Below are 17,508 nucleotides of genomic sequence, written 5' to 3'. Positions count from 1 at the left end.
CTGACTTCTGCCTGCTCGAGGGGTGGTCTGTGTAAATGCGGGCTGCTTGCAGACGAGTGGGACTTGAGGACAGACGTGGGAACCAGGGACAGACAAGGACAATGTGTGGAACCAAAAGAACTTTATTTACAAAAACAAATGTTACGGTTGTTTTCATGTCAACAGATGAAGAAAAAGTCTAAAACTATATTTAAAAAAAAAGGAAATAAAGGGGCGGGGCTCCAGCGTGATGTCATCCAGTTCAGATCAGATCAGCCACTGCAAACAGAAAAACATGTCACATCAGATCAAACATTATTTGTTACTCAGGTTTCTGTGGGACTGCTTTCTGTGGAGGGATACGTTGTGTTGCAGGAGTGAGGAGAGGCTGAGTTTGTTCTGAGCTGTGACATCAGAAGCAGCAGGTGTGTGATTGGTCGACTCGTACCGTTCATGGGCATCTCGTCGATCTGGGTGGAGTAGTACTGCTCGATGTCCCGCAGGATCCTGATGTCATCGTTCTTCACAAAGTTGATGGCCACACCCTTACGACCATAACGCCCGGACCGACCAATCCTGGAGGAGGTCAGAGGTCATTACAGACAGTTACAGTGTGGAGGGATACGCACCTGTGGATGCACAGCTCTCTGTTAGGTATACTTTGTGTGAAGGTACGCACCTGTGGATGTACAGCTCTCTGTTGTTGGGCAGGTCGTAGTTGATGATCAGAGAAACTTGAGGAACGTCTAAACCTCGAGCCCAGACGTCGGTTGAGATCAGAACACGACTGAAAACAGAATAAACACGCATCACACAAGGGACTGTGGTCCCGGTCTGAATGTGGTCCGATTGTGTCCCTGGTCTGAATGTGGTCCGACTGTGTCCCTGGTCTGAATGTGGTCCGACTGTGTCCCTGGTCTAAATGTGGTCCGACTGTGTCCCCGGTCTAAATGTGGTCCGACTGTGTCCCCGGTCTAAATGTGGTCCGACTGTGTCCCCGGTCTAAATGTGGTCCGACTGTTTCCCCGGTCTCAATGTGGTCCGACTGTGTTCCCGGTCTGAATGTGGTCTGACTGTGGTCCTGGTCTACCTGGCTCCTGATCTGAACTCCTTCATGATGGACTCCCTTTCTTTCTGTGGCATGTCTCCGTGCATCGAGGACACTGTGAAGTTGGCCTCCCTCATCTTCTCTGTTAGCCAGTCCACCTGAAACACAAACACACACGAACTCAACCTCCCACAACGCCTTGCTGCAGCAGCATATCCATCACTACAATACAGTAGTAGCATCTCAAAAGTTCCCGTTCAAGCTGAACGCCAGCTGAATGGCAGCCGTCTTCCAGCCGAGTTCCGTGACCGGAGTGACCCCCCTCCTTCTCCTGGGCGTGTCTATTTTTTACTGTTTTTACTAACTCCACCCGTTCATGTGATTACAGGGTATGACCAGGAGATGGCGCTTCTCTCGCAGAACTTATTTACAGTTGTTCTACCTGGAGATGACGTAGCTTACACACCTCGTTAGCATTCTCGTTGCTCAACCTTTTGTTTGCACTTACAGTAACAGGCTTATTGGTCTCCCAGTGTCACAGATCACAGAGCGGAAAATGCAGCTGGTTTGACTACTGCATACTGTACAGTAGCCGTATGATTTGAGCGTGTTCATGAATTGAAATTAAATTTAAGGTGTTTATATCTAACATGTCAGCATTCACCAAATCAACAACATCTAGGCTGTTCTGTCTTTACTAGTGGTGGGCTGTTATCTGCGTTAACGTGAGACTCTTATCAGGCGATAAAAAAAATATCACCATTAATCTATTCGCAAAGCTGTTCCAGCCTCTCAGGTCGCTTTTTGACTTTTTTTCTTTTGTTCGTTTTTGTTTTCTTCACTGTAACTCCGTGGAGTCCTGATCTCTCTAGCATTTTAGAGAGTTTTGTGCTTTTGTCGTGTTTTTCTCGTGGTTTTTCTTGGTGTTTTTTAAATGCCACTTCCACCTGGACAGCTGCCTTTGTTTACTCTGGGAAATTGGACTCTGGGAAATTCGATTGGCGCATTAATCTATGGCCACCACTAGTCTTTGCATAATTACAGGAGCGTCTCTTCTCTTGTGCTCGCGCCTCTCTCTCGCTCATCTGCATGTAAACAACAAACTAACCCCTAAAAAAGTTACAAAAAACGGTTCGGACGTCACAGGGCTGCCAGGCCTGTGTGTCAGACAATACAAGCGAGAGGTTTCTTTTAATTAACAGTTTATTTGGAGGGGAGGGCTTGGTGTTGTTGTGCGCGACATAGAGCTGCAGAGACGAGCGTTTTGGAAGCCCTTTGTTATGCAGGTATTTACTGTAGTGCACGCTTTAGGACAGGTAAACCCTCATTAGCATTCTCACTGTTTGCACTTGATGGGCTTTTTGGTCTCCCAGTGTCACAAATCACAGAGCGGAAAATGCAGCTGGTTTGAGTACTGTATACTGTACAGTAGCAACTGGTTTTGCTGGACTTTATTCCTAATCTGGAACACAGACTAAAACTGGCTTAGCCTCCTTGCGAATAAAGTCTTTCATGGAATGCCTAAATATATGTTCGATGGTTTCGTAAGCTTATACTGCAAACTTTATTAAAACCAAAAATACTGACTTATTTCATACTTGATTCGCCCGTAATTCTTTCCATTTACGCTTTACGTCATTTAGCCTATGGTCACTGTTTAAATCAACAACATCTAGGCTATGTTATGGACGTTACGAGCTGAGTTTTCTTTAATAACAAGTTTATGTTGGCATGTTGTTGTTGTGCGTGACAGAGTTGCAGATACGAGCGGCTGCAGCGCTGCCTCAGTGTTATCTTATCACAACCGCCCCCCCCCCCCAATCGCGATCGATCTGTTCAGATGTGAGAGCGGAACATCACTGCTCCTCCCCGTGGACAAATGAGGCATTGCAGATGGTTTTCACACAGACTGTTTATGGGCGTTTCCAGTCGGGCCCTCACTGACTACGTCATCGCGGGGGATTACATTTCGGTCACGGAACAGCGAAGGACCATTCAAGGACCTGTGAAGGACCAGTCACGGCCCCGTCACGGAAACACGGGAACTTTTAAGTTGCTACATCTGTATGTGTGTGTGTGCGCACTGACCTTCCTCTTGGTGTTACAGAAGATGACGGCCTGTGTGATGGTCAGAGTGTCGTACAGATCACACAGAGTGTCAAACTTCCACTCCTCTCTCTCCACAGCAACAAAGAACTGTTTGATCCCCTCCAGGGTCAGCTCATCACTGAGGAGACGGCAACAGACAGCAACAGAGTTACAGACGGGTCACAGACAGTCACAGACGGGTTACAGACGGGTCACAGACAGTCACAGACGGGTTACAGACGGGTCACAGACAGTCACAGACGGGTCACAGACGGGTCATAGACAGTCACAGACGGGTCACAGACGGGTCATAGACAGTCACAGACGGGTTACAGACGGGTCATAGACAGTCACACACGGGTCACAGACCGGTTACAGACGGGTCACAGACGAGTCACAGACGAGTCACAGACGGGTCACAGACGGGTCACAGACAGTCACAGACGGGTTACAGACGGGTCATAGACAGTCACAGACGGGTCACAGACCGGTTACAGACGGGTCATAGACAGTCACAGACGGGTTACAGACGGGTCACAGACAGTCACAGACGGGTCATAGACAGTCATAGACGGGTCACAGTTAGTGTTTTTCAAGTGTTCTGAATGTTATCATGTTTACAGCTGTGGTACTGACCGTTTGACCAGGATGCGGATCGGGTCGGTCATGAACTTGTTGGTCATCTCCAGAATCTCATGAGGCAGCGTGGCGCTGATCAGAACCACCTGTGTGGCCGGAGGCAGGTACCGGTACACATCATAGATCTGCTCCTTAAACCCTGGACACAACAGACACACGGGTCAACAGGTCAACAGACACACGGGTCAACAGACAGACGGGTCAACAGACAGACGGGTCAACAGACACACGGGTCAACAGGTCAACAGACACATGGGTCAACAGGTCAACAGACACACAGGTCAACAGGTCAACAGACACACGGGTCAACAGACACACGGGTCACACACGGGTAGGTACATTAGATCACAAACACGGATATTGGATAATGACATCACAGCTTCATCCAGGTGTGCTGGTCTGCAGGTGACACAGCTGCACGTGCTCAGTCTCACCTTTGTTCAGCATCTCATCAGCCTCGTCCAGGACGAGCATCTTGATGGCTCTAGTCCTCAGACTCCTGCGACGAATCATGTCTGCAGGAAAACATGACAAATCAACGCGAGCTTCCCATTGGCTGCCCTTCTTTACAGGAAACGGCGGCGCACTCCAAGCGGGCACAGGGAGTGACCCTGACGTAACGTTAACCAGCTGTGTCTGTTTGATCTCTGAACACTCTGATCACATGACACCTTTCATGTGGCAGCTCACGTGTTGGACTCACCAAACACGCGTCCAGGTGTTCCTGCCACCACGTGCTGACCATAGTCCAGCTTCCGGATGTCCTCGCCCACGTTGGTGCCCCCGATACAGGCGTGACACTGGACGTTCATGTAGTCTCCCAAAGCCAGCAGCACCTGAACACACAAGACAGAGAGCCAATCAGAACGCAATACACAGAACCCCTGCTCAGTTTTGATTGGCTATGTGTGATGGTGTGGGCGGGGCTACCTTCTGAATCTGTCCAGCCAGCTCTCTGGTTGGAGCGAGGATCAGCGCCTGGGTCTCCCTCACCTGCAGACATGAAACACAACATGATGTCATCATCCCCCACACCTGCATAGCTGAACCTGCAGACTGGTCAATCAACGATCATCAATAATCATTTGTCAACGATTATGAAAATCTTTCTTTTGCGGTGATCTCGGTCCTCGGGTTTTGTGGGGAACCCGTTGGGTTAACACTGACCTGGATGTCGAGACACTGCAGCACAGACACACAGAAGGTGGCTGTCTTTCCAGTACCGGACTGGGACCTGCACAGATCAGAGAGCAGCTGTTAGAGGACACAGTAGAGGGTTTCAGGACGGGCGCTGCACATAGGTCAACAGGTCTTACTGAGCAATGACGTCTCTGCCTTTGATGATCTGTTTGATGGCTCTCTGCTGGATGGCTGAAGGCTTCTCGAAACCTGGAACGCAGCAAGTCATGTGATCAGGTTTAAACAAACTGTTCCTTACATTCAAAAGAACATTAAACAGTCTGTGATAAACACTGGACTGGACAGTATAAACACTGGACTGGACTGTATAAACACTGGACTGGACTGGACTTAGGGGTGGGCGATATATCGAATATACTCAATATATCGCGGCTTGTTCTCCGTGAGATGTATAAAATGACTATATCGCGACCATCGAGTACTTCTCACGTAAAAGCCGTCATCATTTAATTCTCCGGAGTTTTGCCTGTGTCACTCCTGGTGCTCCTCACAGCACGCAGCACACCTCCCCGCCCACCCAGAAAGATCATGCGTACTTTTTGTATCAAGTGAGGAGAGACGAGGACCACTGGCCCACTCCGGAGGCGTACGTGCCGCGGTCACCGGAGCTGATCGCCACCAGTCTAGTCAATGAGAGCACTCACACAGGGCGCGCCGCGAAGCGTCACAGAAGCGTCTCCCCGCGCCACGGTGCGAGCATTCTATAGCATTTCTATTTTTGACGCGAGCCGCTGCTAAACCTCAATACGCAGTTCATGTAGCTTTTTACAACTTCACATCAATGTTACGTCATGACCGGTGGCACCAGGTGAGCAGTCAGTCGATCAAAGGGTCTCAACATGAACGACGAGAGGCTGATTGTTGAAATGGAACAACACACAATAATTTATGACACAACAGATGCTTTTTATAATCTCTTCCATGTTGGGATCTCACGTGAATACGGCCGGCTCGCTACGCTGCCAACATGCGCCCAGTGTGAGTTGACGCAGGGCAGAGGACGCAGCTAAAACGCTGCACAGCCGTTACTAATCTAATAGAGGGGTCTACTTGAATCACCATACTGATGATATACTGATGATACTGATTTGATATTTTTTGCATCAAAGGGTTGAATTTAACATTCATAGTGATTTACAGGAGAAATAAAGCTAAAATAATATAGAGATATTGGTTATAGGCCATATCGTGCAACGCTGGAGTGGACTGTACAAACGCTGGAGTGGACTGTACAAACGCTGGAGTGGACTGTACAAACGCTGGAGTGGACTGTACAAACGCTGGAGTGGACTCTACAAACGCTGGAGTGGACTCTACAAACGCTGGAGTGGACTCTACAAACGCTGGAGTGGACTCTACAAACGCTGGAGTGGACTCTACAAACGCTGGAGTGGACTCTACAAACGCTGGAGTGGACTCTACAAACGCTGGAGTGGACTCTACAAACGCTGGAGTGGACTCTACAAACGCTGGAGTGGACTCTACAAACGCTGGAGTGGACTCTACAAACGCTGGAGTGGACTCTACAAACGCTGGAGTGGACTCTACAAACGCTGGAGTGGACTCTACAAACGCTGGAGTGGACTCTACAAACGCTGGAGTGGACTCTACAAACGCTGGAGTGGACTCTACAAACGCTGGAGTGGACTCTACAAACGCTGGAGTGGACTCTACAAACGCTGGAGTGGACTCTACAAACGCTGGAGTGGACTCTACAAACGCTGGAGTGGACTCTACAAACGCTGGAGTGGACTCTACAAACGCTGGAGTGGACTCTACAAACGCTGGAGTGGACTCTACAAACGCTGGAGTGGACTCTACAAACGCTGGAGTGGACTCTACAAACGCTGGAGTGGACTCTACAAACGCTGGAGTGGACTCTACAAACGCTGGAGTGGACTCTACAAACGCTGGAGTGGACTACATAAACGCTGGAGTGGACTAGATAAACGCTGGAGTGGCTCCACGGCCGCTGGCCCGCTGGTCTCTCTCTTCGGTCCTCCAGAGGAGCGTCTTTGCTCCTGGACAGGCCCAGGCCGACCCCTGTTCCCGGTTAGCCGCTCGCTGCGCATAAAGGCGGGAGCAGCTCCGGTAAACTGGACGGAGCGTTAGCGGGGGTGGCTAACGCTGATGCTAACCGCTGAACCGCTTCTAATAAAACCTTCAAAGTTAACGCTGCACACATAAGAGCATCTAAACATCATGTGAACAAATCCAAAGTCTACATCCAACCAGGCTGATCGTCACTTCGCAGAGCTACAGACAGTTAGCACCCTGAGCTAACGCCCTCGGAGGCCGCACGGATCCCCGGCCTACCGTAAGCGTAGATGCCGCGGAGCAGGTCCTCCCGCAGGCCCATGGTGTCAAAGGTGGGGGTGACGTCCACCTCCTCGCTGGTCTCAAACTCCACCTTGGTCATGTCCTCCTCTCTCAGGAGCCTCTTCCTGCCCTGTGTCCCGGCAGCTGCCATCTTCTTCACGCTCCGCTGATGATCCGTGATCCGGTGAACGCTCCGCTCCGCGCGCTGCTAACGGCTAACTGCTAACACCAAGCACGTGTCGCGCTGATGACGTGTCCTGGGAGCGACTGGGCACATGACGTCACATCCAGTACACGGATAGACGTCTGTTTATCATGACGTAAGAAGTATGCGTCAAGTATCATATCCGGGATACGAAGAGTAAAAAAAACAACAAGAAAGAAAGAAAGAAAGAAAGAAAGAAAGAAAGAAAGAATCCTTTCCTAACCTCGATAGAAAACATCACGAGGTGATGAGGACAGATGTGAAGGAGAGGAGATGAGGACAGATGTGAAGGAGAGGAGATGAGGACAGATGTGAAGGAGAGGAAGACAGACGTGAAGAGAGGGATAGTGAGACAGATGTGAATGAGAGACATGATGACAGACTGAAGTATATTTGAGGAGGAAGATGTGAGGATAGGAAATGAGACAGATGTTGAAGAGAGGAGAGTTATGACAATGTTGAAGGATAGGTGATGAGGACAGATGTGAAAGGAGAGGAGGTGAGACAGACGTGAAGAGATGAATGAGGACGACGTGACGGAGTGATGAGGAAAGATGTGAAGGAGAGGAGATAGGACAGCATGAAGAGATGTGATGAGGAACAATGTGATATAAGTTTTTAGGACAGATGTTAATATAGGTTAGTAGGACAGAACGTTACGATAGTTATTAGACAGATGTGAAGGAAGGAGATGAGACAGAATGTGAAGAGAGAATGAGGACAGATGCTGAAGTATCGAATGGGACAGATGTGACGCTATACATGAGGACAGCCTGACAGAGTGATGTGATGACCTACGTGAAGGAGAGTTGTGAGGACAGATGTGGGGCGAGTTGTTGAGGACAGACTTGAGAGATGAGATGAGGACGATGTGACGGGAAGTTATGAGACATATTTGACGGAGCTGTGCTTAAATCAGCTTTACGTGTCGCGTGCGCTGCCCTAACTTGACGGAAGGTGCAGGAGACCATACGTGAAGAGAGGTGATGAGGGACAGATGTGAAGGATGGACTGAGGACAGATGTGAAGGGGTGTTCGGTACCGACGTGACGGAGAGTGATAGGACATGACCGTGAAAGAGGTTAGAGGACTACGTATTAAGGCCGAGATAGGGACGCTGAAGGAGAGGTGATGAGACGACGTGAAGGAGAGGGACGAGGGCAGACGTGAAGGAGAGGATGGTATAGAAGGAGAGATTGAAGGAGCGAGGGAGATTGAGGACAGACTGAAGGAGGGATGAGTGAGGACAACGTTGAAGGAGGAGTGAGGACAGACGTGAAGAGAGAGATAGACAGGACGTGAAGGAAGGAGATGAGGACAGAGTGGGGCGTGAGATAGCCGGAAGAGAGGAGAGATAGCAGGTACAGACGATGTGAAGAGAGGAGATTGAGGACAGAGTGACGGAGAGGGTAGATGAGGACAGTAGTGAAAGGAGGAGTGCGGACAGTTGTGAAGGAGAGGGATAGAGGACAGCTGAGTGAGAGAGAGGTATATGAGGACAGATGTGACGAGGGAGATGAGGACAGTGTGAGGAGAGGAGATCTGTACAGGATTGAAGTAGGTAGATGTAGTACAGATGGAAGGATAGGAGATGAGGACAATGAAGGGAGAGAGGTGAGACGCATGTGAAGGGAGAGTGGAGATTAAGGATAGATGGACATGGAAGGAACGGTTGATGAGGACAAGATGTGACTAGGAGAGGATGAGGACATGTGAAGGAGAGATGTGAGGTACAGATGTGAGGAGGAGAGATGAGGACAACTGTTGAATGAGAGGAGATGAGGACAGATCGTGAAGGAGGAGGAGATGAGGAACAGACTATTAGATTCAGATTAGGTGGAAATGTTAAGGAAGAGGTGAAGGTAGAGGTTGAGGGGACAGTAGTGAGGAGAGAATGAGGGACAGGACGTTAAGGAAGTGAGGAGCTATGAGGAGAGCAAAGACAGTTGGAAGCGAGATGATGATGACAAGATGTGAAGGAGAGATCGATAGAAGGGTTAGGGTTAGGAGACTGACGCTGTCTCGCTATTATTTGTCACAGCAACAATGATTTGGGGGGAATTCGGACCAGCCGCACCCAGTTGGAAGCTGCAGGATGTGTACCAGTTGTGTTTTTAGTTCTCTGTCGCTTTGTGTTATCATTTGTGTTTTGTAGTTCTACTTATCTTGTATATCTGTGGTTGATAGTTTTCCTCTTGTGTTTGTTGTAGTTTCGTTGCCCTGAGGACTGAAGGAAGTCTGAAGTTTTTGGCACTTTTTTGTTTTATATGAAATCAAAAGAAACATCAGATCATTCATAAGTGAGTGATGTCATTCACATATTCTTTGCAGAGATAAAGTTGAACTAAACGACCCAATTTATCGCTTACTTTCCCTTCGTAACGATCTACTGTCACTCCTCTGGTGTACTTTATTATTTAGTTATCACACGTATTCCCAGGAATTCTCTCTCCCCAAACTTTATGTCTTACTATGTCACTCTCTCCTGTTCATGGGACGAAGAAGAAAATTGATTGCAAACTCAGTCATCACACCAAACAGTGTTGGCTCTTTGATGACGGCACAGCTCCTTGTGTCGATGTGACCATCATTCCCTTTTGATTGGTGGACGTCCAGACTTACGACGCTGCATCCGTCCGGTTTTGCTGCTGCCGCTCTGCTGACTGATGACCTCTGAGACGAGACAAGACAAGACTGCTGTAAGACTCTGTAAGACTGCTGTAGAAGCTAAGACTCTGAAACAAAGACCTCGGAAACTGTGTAAGACTGCTGTAAGACCATCTGAATACAAGACTGCTGTAGACTGCTGTAGATGCTGTCAAGACAGCTGAAGACCAGACTGCTGTAAGAATCTGTAAGACTGCCCTAAGACCATCTGAATACAAGAGACTGCTGTAAGAACTGCTTAAGACTGCTGTAAGACCATCTGAATACAAGACTGCTGTAAGACCATCTGAGGACAAGACTGCTGTGAGACTGCCCTAAGACCATCTGAGGAAAAGACTGCTGTAAGACTGCTGTAAGACCTATGAGGACAAGACTGCTGTAAAACTGCTGTAGACTGGCCCTAAACTATCTAAGACAAACTGCTGTAAAAACTGCTGTAAGACTGCCCTAAGACAATCTGAGACCAGAGCTGCTGTAAGACGGCTGTAGACTGCCCTAAGAACCATCTGAGGACAAGACTGCTGTGAGACTGCCTAAGACCCATCTGAAGGCAAGACTGCTGTGAAGCCTGCCCTAAGACCATCTGAGGAAAAGACTGCTGTGAGACTGCCCTAAGACCATCTGAGGACAAGACTGCTGTAAGAACTGCTGTAAGACTGCCCTAAGACCATCTGAGGACAAGACTGCTGTGAGACTGCCCTAAGACCATCTGAGGACAAGACTGCTGTAAGACTGCTGTAAATGCCCTAAGACATCTGAGACAGACCTGCTGTGAGACTGCCCTAAAACCATCTGAGGACAGAGTTGCTGTGGAGATGCCCCAAAGACCATCTGAGGACAAGACTGCTGTAAGACTGCCCTAAGACCATCTGAGGACAAGACTGCTGTAAGACTGCTGTAAGAGAGCCCTAAGACTATCTGAAGACAAGACTGCTGTAAGACTGCTGTAAGACTGCCGTAAGACTGCCCTAAGACCATCTGAGGACAAGACTGCTGTAAGACTGCTGTAAGACTGCCCTAAGACTATCTGAGGACAAGACTGCTGTAAGACTGCTGTAAGACCATCTGAGGACAAGACTGCTGTGAGACTGCCCTAAGACCATCTGAGGACAAGACTGCTGTGAGGACTGCCCTAAGACCAGCTGAAACAAGACTGCTGTAAGACGCTGTGAGACTGCCCTAAGACATCTGAGACAAGACTGCTGTAAACTGCTGTGAGGACTGCCCTAAGACCATCTGAAGACAAGACTGTGTAAACTGCTGTGAGACTGCCTAAGCTATCTGAAGAGAAAGACTGCTTTAAGACTGCGAGACTGCCATAAGACATCTGAAGACAAGACTGCTGTAAGAGCTGTGAGACGGCCTAAGAACAATCTGAATACAAGACTGCTGTAAGACTGCCCTAAGACCATCTGAGACAAGACTGCTGTAGACTGCGTGAGACTCCCTAAGACCCAATCATGGAGGACAAGACTTGAGACCTGCTGTAAGACTGCCCTAAGACCATCTGAATGACAAGACTGCTGAGACTGCCCTAAGACCATCTGAAGAGCAAACTGCTGTAAGACTGCTGTAAGAACTGCTGTAGACTGCCCTAAGACTATCTGAGACAAGACTGCTGTAAGACGCTGTGGGAGAACTGCCCTAAGACCAATCTGAAGACAAGACTGCTGTGAGACTGCCCTAAGACATCTGAAGACAAGACTGCTGTAAGACTGCGTGAGACTGCCCAAGACCATCTGAGACAAGACTGCGTGAGACTGCCCTAAGTCAACCATCTGAGGACAAGATGCTGTTAAGACTGCTGTGACTGCCCCTAAGACCATCTGAGACAAGACACTTGCTGTGAGCTGCCCTAACCCATCTGAGGACAAGCTAGCTGGAGACTGCCCTAGACTCTGAGACAGACTGCTGTAACGCTGTAAGAGAGCCCTAAGACAATCTGAAGACAAAGACTGCTGTAAGACTGCTGTAAGACTCCCTAAGACATCTGAGGACAAGACTGCGCTGTGAGACTGCCTAAGACCATCTGAGGACAAGACTGCTGTAATACTGCTGTAAGAGAGCCCTAAGACTCTGCTGAAACGAAGACTGCTGGCAAGACTGCTGTAAGACTGCCTAAGCCCAGCATTGAGGACAAGACTGCTGTGAGACTGCCCTAAGACCATCTGAGGACAAGACTGCTGTGAGACTGCTCCTAAGACCATCTGAGGACAAGACTGCTGTGAGACTGCCCTAAGACCATCTGAGGACAAGACTGCTGTAAGACTGCCCTAAGACCATCTGAGGACAAGACTGCTGTAAGACTGCTGTAAGAGAGCCCTAAGACTATCTGAGACAAGACTGGCTGTAAGACTGCTGTAAGACTGCACCTAAGACCATCGAGGACAAGACTGCTGTAAGACTGCTGTAAGACTGCCTAAGACTGCCCTATAGACTCTGAGGACAAGACTTGCTGTAAGACTTTGTAAAGACTGCCAAGACATCTGAGGACAAGACTGCTGTAAGATGCAACTGCCTGTAAAGACATCTGAGGACAAGACTGCTGTGAGACTGCCCTAAGACTATCTGAAGACAAGACTGCTGTAAGACTGCTGTGAGACTGCCCTAAGACTATCTGAAGACAAGACTGCTGTAAGACTGCTGTGAGACTGCCCTAAGACCATCTGAGGACAAGACTGCTGTGAGACTGTGTGGTTCTATGTGGTTCTGTGTGGTTCTGGTACCGGGTGCAGCTGGACTGCAGAAACTGGGATCTGAGCAGTGACCGGAGGAAGAGAGGTGAGGAAGACCTGAGGGAGAGAAGCTGAAAGATAAGGAGATGTCAGTCAATTAATAATCAATAGACACTACTAAAATGTTAATTAGAAGAAGATGTCAAAGTAACTGCTGAGCCAATCAAACACCTCCTGGTTGCTGTAACCATAGAAACGGGGCTGTACCGGGGTCATGTGACTGAGCATGCCCAGTGGGAGGGAAGGTGTTGAGGACGGTGAGGCTGCCGTCGCCTAGTGATGGCGTTGGTGCGGCGTACATCACCGTGTGACCACCAGGGTACATCATGTGACCGGCCACAGAGGAGCAGGAGGAGGACGAGGAGGAGGAGGAGACGATGGCTGCACAGAGAGAGAGATCACATGATCCAATTCCCCATCCAATCACTGCACCTCACAGAGCTCTGTGCTTACCTGTGGAGGGGGTGGGGCTGTGGATCTCTGAGCTGCTCTGATTGGTGGAGGTCTGCTGACTGCTGGACTGAACCTGGAAGGTCTGTAGCTGCTGCGAGACTCCACCCCCTGATGAACACACGGTGTAATCTGAGTATGACCCACACATTATAATGAGGTCACACAGGTGTGTTAGTGCTAATCACACACACACACACACACACACACACACACTCAGGTGGGGGTGGGTGTGACTGCGTGCTGACCTGCCAGTGACACGGTGGCGGGGAGGCGTAGCAGCGTGGTCGGCTGTGTGGGCGGACCATGAAGCGTGGCAGCAGGGCCGGGGGCCCCAGGGCCCTGAATGGCCAGAGGCTGGCCCTGTAGCTGGCTGAGGGGGATAGTGTGTGTGCCGGGGGGCAGCGAGGCACCTGTGGACAGGTGAGGGAGGGGGCGGGACCAGACACAGGTTAGCTGCTAACACAAGCAGAGAGCTGCGAGTGACGAGGACAGCATGGTGTGATAGTGAGCATAGCGCTGCGTGCGGACATGACGGTCAATGACATACTGCCACTCCGCCCTCCTACCTGACATCAAGGTGAAGCCTCCAGGAAGCACAACGCCGGCTGACGTCTTCAGCACCGTCCCATTGGTGGAGGAGGACGGCTGCCAGGAGGGGGCGCTTGTTTGGACCTGCATGGACACTGAGGACGAGGACGGCGTGGAGCCAGTGAACGCTGGTTTGATCAGATCCTGTAGAGACACACAGTTATGACAGGTGAGTCTCAGCAGCCAATCAGCATCGAGTCCAACGTCTGTGGTCTAAACTTATGGTGCATTCAGTGTAAAATAAACGTGGCGTTCACTCTCTCCAGTTGCAGACTGGTTCTGATGAACAGAACCAGTCTGCCGTTCTGTCCCAACAGAACTCTCTGGATTATGTGTTACCTTAGCAACCTCCAAGCTGTCGGCCTCAGACACCTGGTAGGTGAGGTCAGTCTCTTCGAAGCCTGTGGCGCTCATCCTCTGGTCGGAGGATGGGTCGGACCGCGGTGGTGAGTCTGGAGAGTTGAGGCAGGTTTGGATCAGCGCTTTACCCGTCTCAGATGTGATCATGGGCTGTAGCTTCCGGGTGGCGAAGGTGTACACGTGACCTGTCTCACTGGCAACCAGCAGCAGAACCTGAGTACCGGTCAGCGTGGACAGCTCGTACGCCTGCAGGACGGAGGACAGTTAGAACCATACTAGAATCCGTCTGTTCGATACCGGACCTGAACACGGGACGATCACTGACATGTGATCGAAGCGTTCAGGTGTACTGTCGTCATGACAATAAAGGTGATCCTGGTGGGCGAGCTGGACCGACATGCAGAGTTACTGAGAGAGAGACTGACCAATGACTGACAGTGTCTGTGACGTCATTGAGTACTGACCATGACGGAAGTGTGACGTGCGTGTACCTGTCCACACTCACCTTCTTCATGATGCCGGTCTTCCTCTTGCTGAACGTGGTGTACCGCCTCAGTTTGTTGTCGATGAACTCCATCTTGATCTTCACCCTTCCTCTGGTTTTCTTGCCGGGTTTAGCTCCAGGCACCCCGGGCTTGACCCCGCCGTAACCCCCGCTCAGGCCTCCGGAGATGTGCGCTGACTGATGCCCGACCTCCCTCTCGCTCCTCTCCCGCTTCACACCTCTCCGGTCTCCGGAGCCCGCCGTGTCTTCATCGTCCCCGGAGTCCGAGTCCTGGTCGGAGCCGCTGTAAATCACCTCGGTGCTGTACGCTCTCTCGTCAAACTGGCCTCCGTCGGTCTCGGAGTTCGGTCCCGGACCGGCCGTGTTCACTGGGATGCTGCTGCGCCCGGCTCCGGTTCTGGTGCCCATCCCGGCGTCGCTCCCGGCCAGCATTAACGACTGTGCCCCGACCCGCGTCCCCGCCGCCCCGGGCCTGACAACCTCCTCCTGCCGGCGGCCCGGAGCTCCGCTGATCGGGGTGTAAGCAACACCAACACTGGCCGGGGTCCGCGCTCCCAGCCCGGGCACAGCGAGCTAACTGCACCGCTAGCCGGACAGCTAACTAACAGCTAGCGGTTAGCATTAGCTGTTACTTCAGCAACAAGTGAAGCTTTGTGTCCATCCTGAGCCTCCGTCCGGCGCCAAAGAACACAGGCCCGCGAACACTTGCCGAACAAAGTGCGGCCTGGTTTAACCAGAACCACAAAATAAAGTTCTAAAGTTGGTTTTCGGTCCGGCCCGGCCCACAAACACTCCACATAAGGAAATGACGAACAGCACCCGGACATATCCGTCCGCTCCGGCATGTAGTTCCCCACACTGTGCGGTCTGTCGTCACTTGTGTCGTCACACTGCTCCTGTGAAACCTCACACGTGACGACAGACGTCAGCTTCATGCATCGTACGTGACGTATTACAGTCAGGGTGTGACGTTGAAGGAGTCCGTGCGCAGGGATACCAAGAGACGACGTGCTGGTGGGACAAGCAGGAACTACTTTCCTCCATATAAAGAAACGCGTTTCCTTTTATGGCGCCTGCGTTCCTTATATGGTCAACGCCGCTTCCAGCTGAACTACAGCACGTGCAGAGGAGAAGAGGCGGGAGAGCCGCGTGTGCACGATGTAAACACACCAGACATGGACCACAGGTCCAAGACCCGGACCACAGGCCAAGACCCGGACCACAGGTCCAAGACCAAGACCAGACCACAGGTCCAAGACCCGGACCAGACCCGGACCACAGGTCCAAGACCAGGACCAGACCCGGACCACAGGTCCAAGACCCGGACCAGACCCGGACCACAGGTCCAAGACCAGGACCAGACCCGGACCACAGGTCCAAGATCAGGCCCAGGCCACAGGTCCAAGACCAGGACCAGACCCGGACCACAGGTCCAAGACCAGGACCAGACCACAGGTCCAAGACAAGACCCGGACCACAGGTCCAAGACCAGGCCCAGGCCTGGACCACAGGTCCAAGACCTGACCCGATCCACAGGTTCAAGACCAGGCCAGACCACAGGTCCAAGACCAGACCAGCCCGGACCACAGGTCCAAGACCAGGACCAGCCACAGTTGAAGATGTTGATCCAAGACCAGGCCCGACTGTGCCTGCCTTGCTTGGACAACATCTCAACAGTCCAAAATAAGAGAATTAAATGTGGAACTCCTGAATATCAGGTCTTTGTCCTCTAAGCTGTCTTAGTCAATGAATTAATACTGATCTATATTGATTTGTTTTTGCCTCACTGAAACCTGGCTGCAGGAGGATGAATATGTTGCTTAAATGAATCCACTCTCCGAGTCATTATAATACTCATGTTCCTCGAAGTACGGGTCGAGGTGGTGGAGTTGGAGCCATATTTGACTCAAGTCTATTAAAAATCCTAAACCTAAACTAAATTATATTCATTTGAAAGCCTTGTTTCTTAGCCTCACTCACCCAACCTGGAAAACTTTACAGCCAATTTTATTTGTTACAGTATATCGAGCTCCAGGTCCTTATCTGAATTTTAATCTGAATTGGCAGAATTGCATCAGGCTTGATCCTTAAAACAGAAAAGTAATATGGTAGGTGATTTTAACATTCATGTGGACAACCACAATGATAGTCTAGTACTGCGTTTATCTCTCTATTAGACTCAATTGGCTTTTTGTCAAAGTGTAAATAAACCGACTCATTGTCTGAACCACACTCTTGATCTCGTTCTTTCATATGGCATTGAAATTGATAATATAAGTATCTTCCCACAGAATCCTCTTCTGTCTGAACATTCTTAATAACTTTGAGTTCATACTACCGGACTATAAGCCTTTGTGTAGAAGCTTCTACAGCAGATGTTTACTGATAGTGCTGTACCAAATTTAAGGAAGTGATTCCTTCAGCATTGAATTCAATCCATGTCTAACTGTAACAGAGGACTTGTCTACTTCCTTTAGCCCCCACAATAACCATCTTGTTGATAGTATTACAGGCTCATTACGGACAACTCTAGACTCTATTGCACCTCTGAAAAAGAAGATAATTAAACAAAGAAGGTTAGCACCATGGTATAGCCAGCAGACTCGTAAATTAAACGAAGAGGCACGTAAATCTGAACGCAAATGGCCACTAAACTGGAAGAATCTCATCTAGTCTGGCAAGATAATCTGAAAACATACAGGAAGGCTCTCCGTAATGCCAG

General features: G+C 50.1%; 2 protein-coding genes across 7 annotated transcripts; both read right to left on the bottom strand.

The window, feature by feature from the left end:
* Positions 1 to 101: 101 nt before the first annotated feature.
* On the bottom strand, positions 102 to 7,552 carry eif4a3 (eukaryotic translation initiation factor 4A3). Its single transcript, XM_010751265.3, has 12 exons — positions 7,271 to 7,552; positions 5,071 to 5,143; positions 4,922 to 4,988; positions 4,685 to 4,747; positions 4,458 to 4,590; positions 4,189 to 4,269; positions 3,752 to 3,893; positions 3,116 to 3,254; positions 1,070 to 1,185; positions 659 to 766; positions 428 to 555; positions 102 to 258 (listed from the first exon to the last, which is right to left on the bottom strand). The coding sequence occupies exons 1-12, from the start codon at positions 7,422 to 7,424 to the stop codon at positions 242 to 244; spliced, it is 1,221 nt and encodes a 406-aa protein (XP_010749567.1). The 5' UTR covers positions 7,425 to 7,552; the 3' UTR covers positions 102 to 241.
* Positions 7,553 to 12,693: 5,141 nt separating this feature from the next.
* LOC104935432 (serum response factor) lies at positions 12,694 to 15,592 on the bottom strand. 6 transcript variants are annotated; one of them, XM_027276702.1, is made up of 7 exons: positions 14,787 to 15,591; positions 14,261 to 14,527; positions 13,900 to 14,065; positions 13,579 to 13,743; positions 13,334 to 13,462; positions 13,052 to 13,261; positions 12,695 to 12,951 (listed from the first exon to the last, which is right to left on the bottom strand). In XM_027276702.1, exons 1-7 carry the CDS (start codon positions 15,216 to 15,218, stop codon positions 12,845 to 12,847), a joined length of 1,476 nt encoding a protein of 491 aa, XP_027132503.1. In that variant the 5' UTR covers positions 15,219 to 15,591; the 3' UTR covers positions 12,695 to 12,844. The 6 variants fall into 6 exon arrangements, with proteins under 6 accessions (XP_027132506.1, XP_027132507.1, XP_027132503.1 ...); XM_027276704.1 differs by having other exon boundaries at positions 12,697 to 12,951; positions 13,088 to 13,261; positions 14,787 to 15,589; XM_027276703.1 differs by having other exon boundaries at positions 12,697 to 12,951; positions 13,334 to 13,441; positions 14,787 to 15,589.
* Positions 15,593 to 17,508: the final 1,916 nt, after the last annotated feature.

This window comes from Larimichthys crocea, unplaced genomic scaffold (assembly GCF_000972845.2).
Source record: "Larimichthys crocea isolate SSNF unplaced genomic scaffold, L_crocea_2.0 scaffold532, whole genome shotgun sequence".
NCBI lineage: Eukaryota > Metazoa > Chordata > Actinopteri > Sciaenidae > Larimichthys > Larimichthys crocea.
The sequence above is the reverse complement of the archived record's forward strand: the minus strand, read 5'-3'. Positions and strand labels throughout refer to the sequence as shown.